Source organism: Podarcis gaigeae (assembly GCF_964106915.1).
Source record: "Podarcis gaigeae genome assembly, chromosome: 2".
Classification (NCBI taxonomy): Eukaryota; Metazoa; Chordata; class Lepidosauria; order Squamata; family Lacertidae; genus Podarcis; species Podarcis gaigeae.
The window spans coordinates 104,629,125-104,649,633 of record NC_139679.1 but is presented as its reverse complement, the minus strand read 5'-3'; the positions used below and the strand labels follow the sequence as shown (position 1 = coordinate 104,649,633).

Sequence of the window (20,509 nt, the reverse complement as noted above, 5' to 3'; positions counted from 1 at the left end):
TTCAGATCTGTATAAACTGGATATTAATCCATCTCTGGAGGACAAGTTCTGTTTTCTAAATAATATGCAAAATGCATAAGCAGTTGAGCTGGTCTGTTAAACCAGCCTTTCCCCAACTTGGTGTTCTGTAGATCAGTGGTTCCCAATTAGTTAAGTCCTGTGAATCCCTTTTTTCCCCAAAAGCCAAGCCATGAAGCCCCTACTTTTGAAATGTTTGATATCTCTAAGGTCGTTTCTGTTTTGTGAATGGTGTCACAGACCGCCTGGGTGAGTTATTGGGAACCACTGCTCCAGAAGGTTTGGACTACAACTTCCATAATGCTTCACTGTTGGCCAAGCTGGCGGGGGACAGTTGGGTGTCGTAGTCCAAAACTTCTGAAAAGTGCCAAATTGGGGGAGGTGGCATTAAACAAATTCCATAGATAGAGAGTAAAGCAATGCCTTTCTTAGAACCAGGAAAATGGGGGCAGGGATCATGATGTAGAGTGCAAGTTTTTGAATTTACTTTTCTTCAGGATAGATTTAAAACAAACAAAAACAAAGCAGAAATGGTAAAAGGAAAAAAAATGTGTGTGGGGGGAGAGTGAATGTTGCTGGGCAGATAGCCAGAAAAGAAAGTCTTCTCAGCACAGACCCTCCAATTGTCCCTATTTTCCAGGGATGTCCCGGTTTCTGATTTGATCCCAGAATGTCCCACTTTCCCTTAAAAGGTAAAGGTAAAGGTACCCCTGCCCGTACGGGCCAGTCTTGACAGACTCTGGGGTTGTGCGCCCATCTCACTTAAGAGGCCAGGGGCCAGCGCTGTCCGGAGACACTTCCGGGTCACGTGGCCAGCGTGACAAAGCTGCATCTGGCGAGCCAGAGCTGCACACGGAAACGCCGTTTACCTTCCCGCTGGTAAGCGGTCCCTATTTATCTACTTGCACCCGGAGGTGCTTTCGAACTGCTAGGTTGGCAGGCGCTGGGACCGAGCAGCGGAGGCGCACCCCACCGCAGGGATTCGAACCACCGACCTTTCAATCAGCAAGTCCTAGGCACTGAGGCTTTAACCCACAGCGCCCAGAATGTCCCACTTTCCCTTAGGATGCCCCTATTTTCACTGAAGAAATGTTGGAAGCTATGGAATTATCCAACCCCCAAGCCGTCTGAAGGCAACCCTGTATAGGGAAGCTTCTAAATGTTTAATGTTTTATTATGTTTTTATATATGTTAGAAGCTTCCCAGAGAGGCTTGGGCAACCCAATAAAATGTGTGGTGTATAATAGTGAAATTATAATTATGGAATGGGGAGTCCTTATTTTCATGTTGAACGGTATGTCAGCAGTGGCTTCCAATTTATGGAATGCCTCCTCCAGAGAGGCCACATCCACATCATACATCAAAAGCACCACTTTCATGACTTCACCCAAAGCATCCTGGGAACTGTAGCTTGTTAAGGTTGCTGGGAGTTGTCCAGAGACCCCTATTCCTTTACAGAGAGAGACAATTTCCAGAGTTCCTTGGGAAGAAAGGCTGATTCCTGTGAACTGTCGCTCTGTGCTGGGAAATGGGGTCTCTGGACAACTCTCAGCTTCCCAGCATGCTTTGGGGGAGCCATGGCTGTTAAAGTGGTATAACAGTGATTTAAATGTGGCCTAGGTACTTATTTCTGTGTCAAGCAAAGGCCTTTTGACTCCCATAGGACTTTTAATCTCATCCGTTGCATCTGTTTTACTCCGTGGATATTTTAGGCTCTGAATTTAAGTTGATACCGTTTTTGTTTTCACCCTGTTTTATATTGATTTTTTAAAAGCTGCTTTTAAGAATTGTATTTTGCATTCTCTAGTTTTTATTATTTTTATCGAATGCTGTACATCACTCAGAGAACATTAGGTGTTGAGTGAGTAATACATACAGTACAGTAAATAAGTAAACAATAACAATCTTAAGGGGTGTGTGTTTTGCAGACTTAAATAGGTTAGACTGTGCCAGGTGCAATAAATAACAGAATGCAGCAATGCATGTTGGAACAAAGGTTGCCTCCAGACTACCAGTGTTATGTGAGAGAGATTCAAGTGCATACCAGAAATTTTGGTTTGCAGAGTTAAAGTGGATTAAATTGCTGTTGCGCAATAAATCCACACACACACACAAAGATTTTCTGCAGTTAGGAAGGTGGTGGAGAAATTGCACTATAAAGTGTGGGATACACAATTAATTAATGGGAAGATGTAGAACCACTGTAGAAGCAAATCAGGATGAATGCAGGATGATGTCTGTTCATTGTTGTATGACTGTGCCACAAACAATTCAGAGCAAATACAGTGGAACCTCGGTTGTCGAACGTAATCCGTTCCAGAAGACCGTTCAACTTCCGAAACATTTGATAACCAGGGCACAGGGCACAGTGAGCCTGGAAATCCAGTATATCATCCAGAAAGAGAGAGAGAGAGAGATGTTTCCAGAAGACTTCTCCTATCGCATCCTCAAGATTATTACCCCAATTTAGGAGTGTGTGTGTGCCTGTGTGCCTGTGCGAGTCCTCTTTACATACAAGAGAAATGCCGCCTGGTAAATGAGAAGGGTTCAGAACAGTGGGCGGGCGACTGCCTAGCAGATTTCCACATCATCAGGAGGGAAATAGACTCTTTAAAAGCCAGTTGTGTCTGTGCACAACAATGAAGCTTTATGTCTATATAAACTGACAAGTCAAATTGTACTCCCGAGCCCAATTCCCAGCATCATCACCATTTTGCTGTGATAGCTTGCCTCCTGCCTCTGCTGTCTAATGGCTGTGGCTGCCAAGAAGGGGTAGTCAGTATGATTAAAATAAGCATTAAGAGACTCGCTTGGTAATTAGCTTCTCTCTTGTTCTCCTTTTTCTGTTTCTCTCGCGCACACCCCTTAAGTACAGCTGCGGTCTGGAAGAGGCCAACAGATTACTTAGCACATTGATGATGTACGAAAACTACATGTCATTTAGGGCCACACCCACCATACCTCTTTGTACCACTTTGTGGGTTCACCTTTGAACTGGAAGGGAAAAGCTGGGGCCCTCCAGAGGTTGTTGGACTCCAACTCCCATCGGCCCCCAGTCAGCATGGGCAGTGGTCAGGGGATGATGGGAGTTGGAGTCCAACAACATCTTGGTGGCTACGGAAACCCTGACCCTGCCTTCAATAATATATTGTTGCACACACACCCCAATCTCTGAGTTTTGTGAGATTCCAGGGGTTCCAGGTGCTAACCCAGGATTCCTTTTGGGAATGAGGTCCAGTGAAGAGTGTGGTGTATTTAGGATATATGGTTTATTTATACAGTGGTACCTTAGGTTAAGTACTTAATTCGTTCCGGAGGTCCGATCTTAACCTGAAACTGTTCTTAACCTGAAGCACCACTTTAGCTAATGGGGCCTCCTGCTGCCGCTGTGCTGCTGGAGCACGATTTCTGTTCTTATCCTGAAGCAAAGTCCTTAACCTGAAGCACTTCCCAGTAGAACTTGTCCCTAAGAGGGGACTGAAGGTCCTTAACTTCCCACAGCTCTCTAAGACTCCTCCTCTCCCAGTTCCTTCCTAAGCAATCTGAGGCTCCTTTGTCTTGCCTGCCTTTGCTCCACCCTCTTCATACCTCTTTGGGTTCTGGGAGATCAAGGGGATGGGGGAGAGGGCTGCTGGTCACAGCAGGACAGGGAGACAGCCTGGCTTCTTCACCAGCCGGACTCATCTCTGCCTCTTGGATTCCCTCCTCTCCAGCCTTCACTTCTGATTGATTCTGGTCTGCTCTACGCCCCAGCACCGCCCTGCTCCTGTTACCTCTTCAGTTTCTGACACCTCCTGTTCTTAGTCTACTCCCTCTTCTCCCTCATTGTCTTCCAACCACCAATCCCTGGGCTCTGAGCCTTCTTCCCTTGCCCCCCTCTCCAGTGGGTGCCTCCCACCCCTCTTCTACACCCAACCAGTCCATGACAGACTCTGTGACTAAGGAGCAGGAATAGGAATAGCACAATAGGCAGTGCCCCTCCCTGGACTGGCTGTAAATATGAAGGCAGGCAGGTTGGAGGCCGGCTGGGGGCAGAGCAGGGTTTTGTAGGGTGGTTCAACATTTACCCTTCCACTCATATGAAGGCAACTGCCTTTCCATGTGATTTTATCCTGAGCATTTTGCATTCTATAGTAGCATTCTGTCTCTGAGCGCGGCTATCTCATCTTTGGCATGAGTAATGTACCCTGCCCTCCACAAGGACATTCTTCGAGGGCTGCTGGCCAAATGGTTGTTAGGACATCCCATTCACATCAACCGTGAGTTGATTTTACTGCCCCTGGGAGGCTGTGATCAGGTGAAATCAATGAAATGATCCTATATAATGCGGGGAGAGGGGAATATTTTAACAAAAACAGTGTATGCCTTCTGCATCTATAGTCAGTGCCCACTGCACCGTGTAATAAATATACTGGGATCGGAAACATTAAAATGATATACGACTGATTTGGTAATGCCAATTTATAACACCAATGCAAATATTTTTAAAAAATCAAAATAAAAATCAAACAAACTGTAGCTAAAATATCTTTCCCTGATACAGTCAATCCAAACACATTTTGACCAAAGCAGACCCTCCAAGTGTCCCTATTTTCCAGGGACGTCCCTGATTTAGAGAAGCTGTCCCGGTTTCTGATTTGATCCCAGAATGTCCTACTTTTCTTTAGGATGTCCCTATTTTCACTGGAGAAATGTTGGAGGGTATGGCATTATCCGACCCCCGAACCATCTGAAGCCAATCCTGTATAGGGGAGGTTTTTTAAAAAATGTTTGATTTTTATTATGTTTTTACATATGTTGGAATCCGCCCAGAGTGGCTGGGCAACTCAGGAAGATGTGTGGGGCATAAATAGTAAAATTGTCACTATGGAATGGGACGTGCCTATTTTCAGCGGAGAAATGTTAGAGGGCATGCAAAATGTCATCTTCAGTGGCCACTTATGTACGAATCCATACACACATATGCTCTTTGCCATATAAACAAATTGCAAATTCAAAAATATTTCGAACCATTAGATTTCACTATTTAAAACAACTGCATAAACCAGAAGTAACAATACCCAGTCGAGATAATTGTCATAATAATAATCTGATGCTACACAGTTGTTTTTCAATAGCCTTTCGCTGCCCGGGGTTATTTTCCCACCCCACCCCAGCACAACTGTTGAAATCATTCTCTTACTCTTAATGCCATTGCTCTCAGCGGCCCTTGGTGATGATGTCATCACCTGCCCAAATGTGGTTGGCTGTGACTTCATCTACTGCTGGCTGCACTGTCAACCAAAGCGCTGCCTTTCATTTTTCGCCTGGAGTAGCAAAGCAAAGCAAATCAGCTCGAGAAGCATAGAGGAAAGCTTTCTATTATTAAATGCTATATGCTTTGCAGTCGCGTGCCTGCCCTTTACACCTCTGGTTTGCCTGCAAAGGTAGAGCCTGCTTGGCATTTTACATACCGTCCTGCCATCTAATTGCCCTCCAGCCCATCTGTCCCTTTGCATCTCCATCAGCGCTTTTGCCGCTGCACTGCTCTCCTCGAATCCTTGGCTGGCTGGCTTTGGCTTTGACAGTCTGGCCCAGAGAGTGCTTCTGACAAACCTTTTCCTCCGAAACATGCAAAAAACGGCCCTTAAGTGATTGCTTACGCTTACGCTTTCCTCTTTGCGGAGACAAAACGCCTTTGCGCTTTGCTGCAAAGGAGCTGGCTGGCACCCACGACAGGCTTGTTTACTTAGTTTGGCTGGTGGGGCAGTTTTGCACTTTTGTGTCCTTGACAGAGGTTCATTGGCAAAGAAGTTAGCAACGAGTCACCACTGACCAAAGACAAATTGCTGATAAAGGGATTAATGCTGGCAGGGTCTGGAGGGGGGGGCTTTTTCGCTTTGCCTGTGTCTGAGATTGTTCTGGAGCTCAAGGACTTCTTTGGTAAAATGCTTCTTGAGACAGATGTTGGCTGGAGTTTCCTGAAGCCCGGTCAACTGTTTATATAAATACAAGGAAAGTAGCTCATTGAAATACATGCAGAACAAATTGCCCCGCTTCAGCAGACATAAGAACAGCCTTCTGCATCAGGCCAATGGCTCACCTAGTTCACTATCCTGCTCTCGCAGTGGCCAACCAGATGCCAGGGGAAAACCCACAAGCAGAGTCCGAGCACAAGAGCACTTTTGCCAGCCGCCAGGTCAGCTATTCTGAAAGCTTTGAGCCACTGCTGCCGCCATTTCCTGTCTGGAGTTTTTCCACCTGTCCTCATCTTGTCCCGCTTTGCTGCCAGCCTCCCCTCCTCCTTTCTCTGTCTCGCTTGCTTGCTCCCCTTTTCTCTCCTCTGTCTCTTTCTGTCTCTCTCTCACTCCCTCCTCTACCTCCTCATTTATAAGAACAACAACAACAATTTATTTATACCCCACCCATCTGGCTGGCGGCTTCCAACAAAGTATTAAAATACAGTAATCTGTTAAACATTAAAAGCTTCCCTAATTATGGTTTGGTTTTGATTTTTTACCTGAGAGGTGCTTCTGGGATTTTCTGCTCTAGGTTCAACCACCTTCTTGTCCTCCTCTCCTGCCCCTTTTATTCCCCGCTTTCCCCGGTCTCCCCCTCGCTCCTGACTCCCCTTCTCTTTCCTCCTCACCCCGTCAAAGTCTGGCTGACTCCAAGGCAGCCTCTGTCCACTCCTCCTGTCCACCCTCTTTTTAAATATTTGCTGATTTTATCTGTGTATTACTGACAATAGAAACCTGCCTTGAATCTGGGAGAGATGCTGCCAGTCAGTGTAGATAATACTGAGCTTAGATGGGCTGAGGGTCTGGTTCAGTTTAAGGCAGCTTCCTCCTGCAGCAAATGTCACATGAAGTCCTTGCCATTTCCCATTTCCCAGCCTCAGAAGTCCTTGCCATTTCCCATTTCCCAGCCCACAGCGGCAGCTTCACATTTGCAAAGTTACAGGACACCGAAGCGTAGCATACTGTACTCTGGGTCATGTTTGGCAATTTTTCCCCTCAGAAGAAAATCAATACAAAATAATTAGTTTAACAGAAAAATAATAGGCAGGGAGTCTTTTTTTTCTTTTTTGCGGGTGAGGGGAATCACTGGCAATTTAGAAACAGCTGTGACTTATATAGCTGATTCATTTTAATTTCCTGTGATCGGGTGCTTTATAGCTGCTCTCTTACAATTATCTCACCCTCTCAGCTCCAGCAGCTATTACTAATGGCGGCGAGGTCTGAGTTCCCCAATTATTTAATCCATTGGCCTTTTGTACAGTCACTAGTCCAAGCTTTACTAAAAGAAAGGGATTCGTGGATTATCTGTTCTCTGAAGTCTCCTTTATCTCCTTTGCTCTGGAAATGGGGGAGGAAGAGAGCATGCCTTCTGAAGGGAATGGCTCTTCTCCCTCAAAGTCCACCTTCAAATAGGCCTCTCTCTTTTTTTTACACAGTATCTTCAAGCAATCAGCACTGTCTGTTGAACACTCGGTGTTAGCAATGGCCTGCCCACTTAATAGAGCTGGTGCATCATCGTCCAGGAACCAGATTTGGTGACGGCATTGATGTCATCCTGGGAAATCCTGAGACTCATGGAGACCCTCATTTGTTTCTGTCTCTGGAAGAGGCCTCTAATTAAGCCAGGCCTACAGAACCCTCCATAGAAGATGGAGTGGGGAGGACAGATAAACCCAAGGAACCCAAAACTTCCTCCTCCCATGAGTGACTCTGTAACCAATACCAATAACAAACTTAGTTGGTCTCTAAGGTGCTACTGGAAGGACTTTTTTTTATTTTGTTCTGTAACCAATATCATTTGATATCACTGACTCTTCAGTCAAATATCCTCAGTCCATCTCCTGAAATACCGTATTTTTCGCTCTATAAGACGCACCAGACCACAAGACCTAGTTTTTGGCGAAGGAAAACAAGACAAAAATATTCTGAATCTCAGAAGCCAGAACAGCAAGAGGGATCGCTGAGCAGTGAAAGCAGCAATCCCTCTTGCTGTTCTGGCTTCTGGGATAGCTGCACAGCCTGCATTCGCTCCATAAGACGCACACACATCTCCCCTTACTTTTTAGGAGGGGAAAAGTGAGTCTTATAGAGCAAAAAATACAGTATATGAAAGCTTCCTACTTGAGAATTAGGAGACGATAGCTGGTGGTGGTGGGATTTTTCCTCTGTGTTCAGGGTGATGTGTATTATGTGGAGGCATGGGAGATAGCCTGTCCTGGTTAGGAAACTGCCTAATACCAAGTCATACAATTGATCAATTTAGTTCAGTATTGTCTACACGGACTGGAAGAGGTTCTCCAGGTTTTCAGAGTGGGGTTTCTCCCAGTGGTGCTATTTTTCAAGAAAAAGGAGTGCTGGAACTCACCATGAATGCCTTCCTCGTTCTCTTATAACGACAATGGCGCCCACCCGAGAGGTGCCGGAACTGAGTTCTGGAGAGTTCCGGCTGATAAAAAGCCCTGTCTCCCAGCCACACCTGAAGATGCAAGGGTTTGAATCTGGAACCTTCTGCATTTCTAAAGCAGATGCTCTACCCCTGAAATGCAGCCTGTCCAAACAATGGTTATGGAATACCTTCTGCTCTGGGGCACCGAGATTGGCTATTTTTCAGCATCAACTTAAAACTTGGCTTCTTGCTCTGACATTTGGGCCATGTTGAAGGCAGTTCACAAGCATGTGATATCTTTGTGCTGTTTGCTAGTGCTCAACATTTAAGCTGAATGACACCCAGTTGAACCCTGGTTGTTTACACAGGAATCTGGGACATGTTGAGCTTTGCTCATAAGTAGACAATTTTCTGTTTGCTGGTGCTGGGTATTTAAGATTGGATGCTGGACATGTATATTATGGATTGTTATGTTTTACAACTTTAGGTGTTCCGGGCTTCTTTTGTTATTGTAGCCTTTGCTGAGATGATCTCGCACAGGTTAGAAAGATTTCAATAGATGAATATAAAGAATGTAGCACATGCCTGTGCAGAATGATGGCAGCTGGGTGCAAATAAGGAGCATGGCAGAAGGCACATTACTGCTATGCTTCCAGTAAGGCTTCTCACGGATCCTGCTGCCACAGCACAGCAAGATGATGCTCATGGCCCACTGAGAAGCTGATGGGTGCTCTCTCTGAAAGTAGAATCCATCTCAAAAGTGCATTAAAATACCGGATACTGTTATGACACCAATATATTCCAAAGTACCAGGATATGAAGTTCCCAATACATTACCAATTCAGGCAGTGGCAAAATACTGTGCGAAAGGATCATCTCACCGTATTTACAGCTTAGGCCTGCAAGAGCTCACAAAGCATCTCATCAAAAAGGCACATTTCCAGCTGATTCCATTTTCAGATTCAGGCAGCACACATAATTTGGATACAGCTCAGAGAAGCAGATGAGCTTTTGAACCCTTTTCTGCGCCGAACACCTCCGTCTGAAAATATAAGGTTTCTGCTTCCTTTCATGTGCACATGAGCTGCGGAAGGGGCCGTCAGTTGAATATGTATATCTATGCCCTGTTGTTTTTTTTAAAAAATATATTTTAAAAAATGAGGCATGGCAAAGAATGGAAGAAGAGAGGGATTTACAGAGGGCTTCTAGGCAGCAATAGCCTCAGAAAGGAAGCACGGCTGCACAATCAGGTGAAAAATTCTTCAGATTCGCTGGGAGAATCCACAGGCATTGGAGAGAAACAACTTCCACTTATAGCACTTATACAGTAACCCTAAGATGACCTTAGTCAACTGCAGTAACGGGAAATATGTGTTTCGGGAACGCTCCCAAGAGCACAGGATCCAAAACTACAAAAAAATCAGCTGTTGGGTTGTTGTTTTAAGCATACGAATGGAAGTACTGTACTGAGTATTAATGAATAGAAATGATAATAACATGGAAATGAATCACACTCAAGTATTCTCATGGAAATGGTTTGACACAATTGAGATGATAAAGCTAAAGCAAGCAGGCAAGTTCCCTAAAGTGAAAGATGTAGAGCTGAGCCATAATTCCTCTGGAGACATGGGTTGCCGTGGTTTGCTGAGAAAATGTCTGAGATTTATTTTTTTTTCTCCACCCTCCTTGGTAATAAAAAAAAAAGAGGCCAAAATGTTCTCCAGATATTCTCCACCATTTATCTGCAACAAACACCTCCACTCCACCCCACATAACCCATCACCTCTGCCCTCTGCTGTCCTGGAATGACACTCAGCCCAGGATGTTGTAAAGAATGCAAAATGGCAGCCAGGCTGCCAGCACAGAACACCGAGAGAGCAGTGAAAAACAGGAAACCAGTCTCCCATTCCCGTGGGAAACCCAACAGTACTCTGACTGTGGAATGCAAAACATTGTCCCGTGACAAGCACTTCGCTGCACAGTGAAGGAAGCAGAAACCAACACACATATGCAGCAACAACAGCATCAACTTAAGAAAGAAACTGCTAGTGCCCCTACCAACAAGGAATCCTATCGCTGAGAAACTGTTGGGAGGAATTCAGTGAAATAGTCCTCCCCACCGCCTATTTCTTTGCTCACAAATATGGTGGAGACTTCCAAGAGGCCCATTTGCACATGGCCCTGGATGTAACTACCACACAGAATTCTGGATTGAGGTGAGAACAGCTTACATCATTGTGGAACAGATTTATTTGGATCCCACAGGCATCTAGCTTTCTTTTAAATTTATGGATGCATGCCTTCCCATAGAAATCAATTTCTAAACTTTGTCTCTCTCTCTTTTTTAACACAAACTTTATATAAGATCTCTGGGTTGTATCCAACTGGTTTCCCTCTGCTAGGAAGGCTCTTTAATCCAGCGGAAGTTTCCAGAAGGAGGAAGGAAGCCAGTTTTTATGTGATTCTCCCTTTGCTCTGCACCTCTTGATCAAAGTCTGCCCCAGGAGGTCGGGAGACCCTTTGGAATGGTTGTGTACATACTAGACTTATAAAGCACATTTGAAGTGCCTTGTTTCCCTCAAAGAATTCTGGTTACTGCAGTTTGTTAAGAGTTACTAGGATTTGTAACTCTGTGAAGGGTAAAATGCCCGGAATTCTTTGAGGGAAAGAATTCATTTCAAATGTGTTTGAAAGGTATAGTGTGCTCACAGCCTCTTGAAAAATTGCAAAGTCCAGGCTGTTGGAGAAAGGGGGGAATCACAAAAATCACCTTTTTCTTCCTTTTCTTCACAGAAGCCTTGACTAGAGTAAAGAGCCTTTCGTGAGGAAAGGCACACAATTGGATACATCCTTCTGTTCAGAATGATATGAAATGTGGAGTTGAGTTTCTTTCTTAAAAAAAAATTAAAAGATGCAATATCCCTTTCAGAGAGAAACTAACAAGAGGGCCCAGATGCAAGGTCCGCTGTAGAAGTTCAACAAAGATCTCACTCGAGTGAGTTTATGGAACACCATATGAAAACAATGCATGGTAACTTAAAATGGGCTAGTTAAGCATTCACTGTATATCCCCCTTTGTTTAACATCGTCAACAATAACAAACGTATTGACTATGTCTTAAAGAAGTCTTCCCAATGTGATACCATCCTTTCTTGGCTCCAAGCGATTTGAGAAACAGCTTGTGGGCATATTTGCATGTCTTCCGTGAAGGTTCAGTAGCCTTAGTATTGATAGTCTACAAATCTCTGTATTTTTTTACAAAGCCGTAACATTATGAAAGCCAAGATTCAGTAGTAACTAGAAACTGTTCAGGTATTCAGAACCCATTGTGGGAGGCTGAAATGAAAGAATCTGCATTCCTGTTTCCCTCCCCCAGTCTTTGCTGCTTCCCAAAGGCGGGTCGGCTTAAGAGCTAGCGATGTGTGACAGTCAAAGCTCAAGCAAGCTATGTTACCGGCAGCTGAAATTTTCGGAGTGTTTGGAAATCAGCTTATGAATGCGCTTCTGTTCACCAGTTCAGCTTGACTGAAATCGAAGCCGGAAAGCTGCTAAGTCTTATGCCCAGCCACTTCCTCCATCCCCCCAAAATTGAAAATGATTCCTAATAGGTATTCCTGTGCTGCCAAAATGATTTAGCATAATGCACTGAATGAGATCGCTAAGTCAAAATAACTTTCCCTAAGTGATTTTCTTGCTGTGTCTCTGAATGTCAGAAGGGAAGAGGAGGACGTCGCATGCTGAATACCATTGCCGGTTTAAAAGTTTTACACTGAATAATTCATACTTGGAAAGAGATGAGCTTTTCTTCCATGTATAATGCGAGAAAGCTCAGCAATAGTAATGACATTCGGCCTTGGGTTTGTACTTGGCCTTCTTTGATGCCGTGATCCATTCTGACCGCAAAATCGTCATGGTGTTTGCGTTGCTCCCGATAGTTTGTGTAGACCAGGATTGATCCGTTTCAATATCCTTGGAAGAAACATTTATTTGTTCAGATACTCAGCCAGGCATTCTGATATGCAATGTGAATCCTTCGTGGGTAGCTGGCTTTATAATAAAGGAGTAATTGCCAAACAGTAGAAACTTCATAGGTAGGAAATATTTGAGATATAAGGTCAGCCATGGCACATGTGTGGGTGTATGGGTCAGATTGTGAAGCTGAGGCTCCAATACTTTGGCCACCTCATGAGAAGAGAAGACTCCCTGGAAAAGACTCTGATGTTGGGAAAGATGGAGGGCACAAGGAGAAGCGGATGACAGAGGATGAGATGGTTGGATAGTGTTCTCGAAGCTACCAGCATGAGTTTGACCAAACTGTGGGAGGCAGTGGAAGACAGGAGTGCCTGGCGTGCTCTGGTCCATGGGGTCACGAAGAGTCGTATCCGACTAAACATCAACAACAATGGGTACGTTGAAGGTCCTCTCTTAAGGAAAGAGTAAGGTCAGCAGCCATATTTTGCCTTTCCAGAATGTGCATGAATTAGCAATGGGACACAGTTCATAGGAAATCTTGTGAGCAAATAGTTGCACCATAGACTGTGACTAAAGTTCAGTTATCTACAGATGGTCATCCCTAATTTTAGATCCAGAGTCACCAAAGTGTCAAATGATTATGCAGGGACAATTGTTCCTAGGACTTAAAGTGCAAAGCCCATCTGACCCTCTTAGATCTCATAACCAAATCGGATTAACTGCACGATAGGGAAAATCACATTTAGGAAAAAATGAAGACTGATTCCACCACAGTCTCATGCCACACAACAAAACACGGGGGCTGGAGCAAACTAGGATTTAAAATGTACAGGTTGGAGAGTTTTCAGGAAACAGCTTGATGAAAATCCCCTTTTTCACACACACCCCAAATGCAACACAACGGATCAACATTGCATCCCTCTTTGTGCTTCATACTTAGCAACAAGCATCCATTTCAACATGTAGACCACTAGGTTGCAATCAGACACCTGTGAAAATCAATAGCCCAACCACCTCCATGTTTTGCAATGAAAATATGGTACATTCAAAAATTGCACTGGTAGGGACCTTTCACATTCAGTTAAGGCCACAACAACCACTTTCAAATGGTAATATTCAAATATTTAAGCTCAGACATACCTCATGATAGATGTCATCATTTCTGCTGAAGTCTCCAGCCTTCCTTGGAAGCACGTGAACATGAACATGCTGCAAAAATTGAAACAAAATCAAACACACAAATGAATGTTGATCATCAGCTTCTGGTCGAAACAGACAGATATATTCCAAGATGTTTTCACTGTGATTCCTTTATTAAACAGTGACTCCCATGGCATTCAATTTTTTCCTGTAGAAAGCAGTGAACCTGTTCTTTAACTCCTTGCAAGAAGTCCTCAGGGGGGAGAAAAGAGAAGGATCAGAAAGGAGAGAGAAACTCCACAGTACATGTGAGAAAGTTGAGAAGCTCTGTGGAATTATTAGGATATGTCAATCTAACTTTCACATCTATTTGAAATGACAGGATATCACACAACTGACTGTCAAGTCTTTGAGAGTGACAAGTGTAACCCATTTCTCAACCTGGATGTCTACAAACATATTTAAGGAAGGAGGACAGCATATATAATACAGGGTGGACTAGAGCTTAAGGAGGCTCTAAGAACTTAAGAATAGATGGGCCCTTCCAAACCTGGTGCGCTTCAGCTGGTAAAGACTACAGTGCCCATCAGCACTCAGCCAGCATGCAGTCCAAAATTGCTGGAGGGCACCAGGGTAAAAGCTGAAATAAGCAACAATCTACCCCATTCGGCACAGTTTCCAATAGCAGCCAGCCAAAATCTCTGGGAATTCATAAGTAGGGAGACGAAGACTTCCTCTATTTGCCCTCAACATCTGAAATTCAGTAGGGGTGACCATTCTGGTCTTCCTGCACATTTGGAAGAAGTGCATCTGTGCATGTGTGTGTGAAACTCCTGAAAAATTTGCTGCAAGACAGATGTCTGAGGCAACGGGGAGAATATTTAGGTGAGTGAGTTAGCAGAACTTTCATTCAACTGTTTTTATATACAAAATTGTTTTATGAAACTGCAGAGTGGGCTTATCTATAGGTTTGGAGTATGTTGTCAGCAATATGTTGGTGACACATATCTCTGCTTCTCCTTTACATCTGCAAGTGAGGCAGTGGATGTGCTGGAACGTTGTCTTGCCTTGGTAATGGACTGGATAAGAGCCAAGAAACTGAGGTGCAATGAAGATAAGACTGAAGCACTGTTTGTGGATAGCTTCCTAGATAGGATGTATGGGAGGTTGACTGCTCTTGATGGGGTTGCATAGCCTGGGGGTACTTCTTGTTCCTTTGCTGTTGCTTGAGGCTCAGGTGGCTTCAGTGGTGCTGAGTGCCTCCTGTCAGCTTTGGCTGGTGGCCCAGCTGTGCCCCTATCTGGAGTTGGATAACCTAACTTTTGCCATCTGTGCTCTGGTAACCTCTAGGTTAGATTACTGTTATGTGTAACACGTGAGGCAACCTCTGAAGATGGTTCAGAGACTTCAGCAGCAGAATTCAGCAGCATTCAGCAGCCAGGTTACTCACTGAGGCAAGACGGTGAACATATTACACCAATCTTGGCCCAACTGCACTGGCTGCTAATTAGTTTCCTGGCCCAATTTAAAGTGCTGGTTTTGACCTATAAAGCTTTAAACGGTTCAGGACCGCAATACCTTAAGCACCACCTGTATTCATATGAATCTACTTGGACCCTGAGGTCATTCTCTGAGGCCCGCCTCCATGAGGGATCTGGAGGGTGGCAACACAATAACAGGCCTTTTCTGGAGCGGCTCACTGAATGTTCTCCCCATACATGTCTCTTCAAAAACCTATCTCAGTTAGCGGGCCTTGGGCTGATTTACATTTTATGGCCTTTAAAATAAGTTTGGGGGGGTTGTTGGTTTGTTTTTGTGTTGTTGTGTATTTTGTGTTTTCATTTTGTATTTTTATGTTTGGATTTGAAGAGTTTGGATTTGATATCCCGCTTTATCACTCCCCTTAAGGAGTCTCAAGGTGGCTAACATTCTCCTTTTCCCTTCCTCCCCCACAACAAACACTCTGTGAGGTGAGTGGGGCTCAGAGATTTCAGAGAAGTGTGACCAGCCCAAGGTCACCCAGCAGCTGCATGTGGAGGAGCGGGGAAGCGAACCCGGTTCACCAGATTACGAGTCTATCACTCTTAACCACTACACCACACTGGCTCTACACTACACCACACTGTTGCAACCCTCTCCTTGATATTCAGATGAAAGGTGGCATACAAAATAAATAAATTGCTCCACAGTGTCTTACAGGAAGTCATAAATAGGACGAAATAAAGGGAACTGAAATACAGTACATGTAATTAAATAGTCTTGTGCCACCTCCAAAACTAACAAATTCATTACGGCATAAGTTTTGGGTGACTATAGTCCACTTCATCAGAAGGAATTTAAAGCTAGAATAGCACCGAGTGCTCTAAACAACTCTCCTGGCTCTTTCAAGATACCTTACAAGCCGAGGACCCAACAATTTATTATTTTTCCCCTTTATTGTTGCTGTCCATAGTTTCTGGTGGGAGCTAAGATGCTCTCCTCTCCTTCCTTTTCGGTTAAAAATGGTTCTTTTGAGTAATACATCAGAGATAGTGTTCTGATAGTGTATTATACTAATATATCACGAGCGCGATAGTGCTCTTATGAGGTATTAGTGCAATACATCATCCCAGCATCATTGCCCTGATGATATATTGCTCAAAACCACAACGCAAGCTTAAAAACACTCTTTGGTACCACTGGGCCCTCATCTACACACTTACTAGGAAATTAAGGGTTTCTTGAAGAAAAATAGACGATACAAAGATGGTGTGAAAGTACCAGCAGAACTGGAAATTTCCAAGGGAACCTTCAGTGGCTAACTTGTGGTGCTCTTCGGATGTACCTGAACTATAACTCCCATAAGCCTCTGTTAGCATGGCAAATGGCCAAGGATAATGGAAGCTGTAGTTCAGTGACACATGGAGAACCACAAGGCTCAGTCTGCAATTTGCCCTGTTTATAGCAAAATGGTGCGTTTTCTTCTGGTAGTTAGGCTGCCACACGGCACAGTGTTTAAGTGGCAGCCATGCTGTTGAAGTCAAAGGGATTCAAGTAGCTTAACTTTATGCAGGAACGCAACGTTAGTCACATGTGAAACTCCCAAGAGGAAATTTGAGCTCCATTTCGCATTCCTTGGCCCGAGGTAACTTTCCAAGATCATCTTGTCGGCCATTTTAAATTTGATGCCACGTTCAACACTTTGTCAACTGTTTAACTCGAGATCCTGGGGCAATTTCTGAGGAAGTGTTTCCACTCATATAGCAATATGGCCATATGGATTTACTCATACCTCATCATCACAGATTGCATATTCCTCTCTCAGATGTTTGGCATATAGCCTTCAACCTGAAAGTTGTACTCAATGAAGTCGGCATGTTAGCACAATGGACTCTACCTGCACAATGGGACTTTACCTTTCCCTGCAACCCTGGGGGGGGGGGTTGAGGGAATCCCCCAGGACCAATTTGAGAGGGCACAGGTGGTCACAGAGCGAGGAGAAGGAGAGGAAGCCCTGTTGTGCAGGGCAGAAATCTATGTGCTAACAAAATGACTTTGTTGGATACGGCTCCTATGTAACTCATATTCTCCGTAGTTTGCACCTGATCCCCTTCCCTGCCCCATTTTTAGACAAACTAGAGAGAAGCCCTATTTCCTTCCTGTATTGTGGCGGGTAGGTTGAGTGATCCAATGGACCTTTCTCTCTAGCACATGAAGCTGTAGTGAATCCTGCTTCCAAATCCATATCCCTCACAAGGAAACATGCAGCATTGCTTGGAGTGTCTGACACATCTACCGCCAACTATTCTGGTGGTATAAAGTCTGAAAACTGAGAAAGTTCACTGTAAAAAGTTGAACTTGTCGAAAAAAGAGAGAGGAGCTAATTCCAGTTCATGTTCCTCTCTTCACATTCAGCTGGCATTTTATTTATTTATTAACATACATAAAATTTATATACCATAGGTTTCAATTCGAGTTCATCTAAATGATCTTCGAATTTTTTTGTTCCTCATTCAGAATGTTACAAGCTGCTGTGCTAAACCATAAAATGCTCTTTATAAAATCTTCCTGTCATCTTTTAATATAAGCATAAACCTGTATTTGTATTGAAATTTGAACTAAGGTCCGACCTCCCCCAAAAACCAACAACAAATAATGCCCTGTATAATGTTTTGGCCTTTCACCTAAAGAACAGAATAATTAGACAAAATAGAATATCCAGAATAAATTTAGCAGATATTTATTTAACTTGCCTAATTTATGCAAGAAGAATCATATTTTCTCTTTGCAGTAATTGTATTGCAACACCACATCTGGGGAATGTTTCGTGTGCACATGTGTATTTTAAAAATGCACGCTAGCACACACATGCATGTGTGTGCAGGCACACACACACAATGCCTGATCCAGCCTATACAGCCACCAACAAAAACACTGCAAAAAGCCTTAGGCTTAACCTTATGGAGATAAGAGGCATGGAATATACTAATTTATGCAGCAGGTAATAATAACATTTTGTTGGCTCAAGATGTCTCCCCGTGGGTGGCACTAAAACGAGAAATGAAAACATTCTGCCAATTTTTACTGCTTATATGGCAAAACATTTACCTTGGCATATGGACTACTAAGAACCTGCGAGGACATTTCCATGGTTTGCTCACCTTTACTATTCATATTAGGCTTTTATAGAATGCAGTGCGGTGTAACAAAATCCATCTATTCTTTTCAAACCACTAATGGGGTTCGGTGCGATATTCCCCTGCCCCATCTGTTTTTGAATCAGTGTACCCTCCATCAGTATAAACAGCAGGTATTTGATTGCAGGGATCCTGGGGTTTGCTTTTGTTTGTTCCTTGCTTTTTAAGGTTATGAACAGAACGTATATAATAAGCCGAATTCTCCCTACTGTTTGTGTAATAGAACCAAGCGGACGCAGCGAGAGGCAATTACATCTCAAGTGGTTCCCTTTTTTCTTTTGCTTTCAGGAGGAAACTCGGGGCAAAAGCAGCAGAGTGGCGCTATGGGTGCCACGCAGAAGCATCTGGGAAAGGCAAACTTTCTACTGCCACTTTATAATTTGCCTCCCCATTTGGCAAACCTATTAAGGAGGGGACTTTATCTATGTTCCAATTGTTTCCCATCCAGCAAGGCCCATTTGTGGAAAGGCACATAATCACACTCACCCAATTCAATGCATGACAGCCTTGCCCAAAGAGGAAGGAATCACTGAAAAAGTCTCTCCAGCCAACACTAAATTTTGCTCTGCTTTTATAGGTTTTCATTCAAGGGTTTTTCTCCAGGAACTCGGGGGGGGGGGGGGCTTCCAGCCAATGACTGACGCAGAAGCAAATAACATGTAATGCTCATGCATCTCACAATATCCCACTTTGATTATATATGCTTGCTGTGGGTTAAAACCACAGAGCCTAGGACTTGCTGATCAGAAGGTTGGCGGTTTGAATCCCCATGGCGGGGTGAGCTCCTGTTGCTCAGTCCCTGCTCCTGCCAACCTAGCAGTTCGAAAGCACATCAAAGTGCAAGTAGATAAATAGGTACCGCTCCAGCGGGAAGGTAAACGGCATTTCCGTGTGCTGCTCTGGTTCGCCAGAAGCGGCTTAGTCATGCTGGCCACATGACCTGGAAGCTGTACGCTGGCTCCCTCGGCCAATAAAGCGAGATGAGCGCCACAACCCCAGAGTCGGTCACGACTGGACCTAATGGTCAGGGGTACCTTTACCTTTTTATATAGTGCCACGATAAAACAATCAAACGTTAGATTGCTGTCCTCTTATAGATCTCTCCGTTCCAGACTGTTGCCACAGGATCTCTTTCTCCCATTTGAGAAGTGGGAAGGAGGTGCCTGGTCTGAGGGATAGCTCATTCAAGGCAGAAAACGTCTTTCTGACTGGCCTCCCAGGTCTTAGTCCAACACTCTAACCACTACATCGCACTGCCTTGGGTAGGGGTGTAAGAAGGCGTCATTTTCCCACTCTATCCTGCATTTGTCACATGCAGCACTGTTTCCATTTCACAGCAGTTCGTCTTCTGCCAAAAGCTACATTACACACTGTGGTGAAACAACACAACTTATAGGGAAAGCTAAAGAAATGCAGCCCATATATGTTATTCAAGACAAGCTGCACAGAGTTCACCCAGGCTTGCAACCTGAGATCGTTTATCTAGAGTTGCCACATATTGAAACTAGGATGGAATCTGGTACAAGCAAAATATGGGCTCTACCAGTGACCTGCATCAAAGAGGTAGCTCGTATAAAAGATGCCTCATTTCTATGGGTCTGTAGGTGGTGAGAGTTAATACAGCTCAGGTACCCGCCTTTATTTATTTAAAGCATTTGTGCCTCACTCCTCAGCCCTAAGGGCTTTCACAGCACCCTATGGAAGTTCAGTAGCAAATGTTGACTGGCCTTGCTCATCACCACCATCTTGCTTTGTCAAATTATCTGGGGCAGTGGATTTTATAGGAGCAAGACCAAAAGGAGAAATCCACAGAGTAAGAAGCTTCTTCAGAGAGGATGACAAATGCTTTGAGGTGGAGAGCGTGAATATTAACATGACAAATAGGGTAATTTGGTACTCCCTGTATCTCATAGCACATCCATTTGTTATGACTCCACTAGTTCTGTTAGGGGGATTCCTGATCCCTATGAGGGATGTGGCTTAATGCAGTTCTACAGGGATCTTAATCGTTAATAGGAATTGATCTGCACCCACTTAAGAATATATAGAAGTATCATCAACAGTATGTTGACAAGTTCAGCTTAAGTCAAGGAGCTGCAAAGAGTTCTCCACACACAGAGCATAGAGCAGGAAAGGGGAGAGGGTCAACCATGGTCCACTGGGGAATTTATGTTGGGTCTAGTCCTGTCCTGGCATCAGCAGTTGGCACAGCCAGACACCTTCCTGAGCCCCATGAAGGCTAACAGGAAACACTAGGACCTTTAAAGCCATTCACAGCCTAGGACCCTCGTACCTACGGGACCGCCTCTCCCAATATG

General features: G+C 44.2%; 1 protein-coding gene across 5 annotated transcripts in view; it reads right to left on the bottom strand.

Moving 5' to 3' along the window:
- The window catches only part of FHIT (fragile histidine triad diadenosine triphosphatase), a 1,048,842-nt gene that overhangs the window by 120,007 nt on the left and 908,326 nt on the right, over positions 1-20,509 (bottom strand). For all 5 annotated transcript variants that reach the window (XM_083725434.1, XM_083725437.1, XM_083725435.1 and 2 more), the window contains one exon: positions 13,516-13,584. In XM_083725434.1, the coding sequence (XP_083581560.1) occupies positions 13,516-13,584 (69 nt within the window). The remainder of the gene's footprint in view (positions 1-13,515; positions 13,585-20,509) is intronic.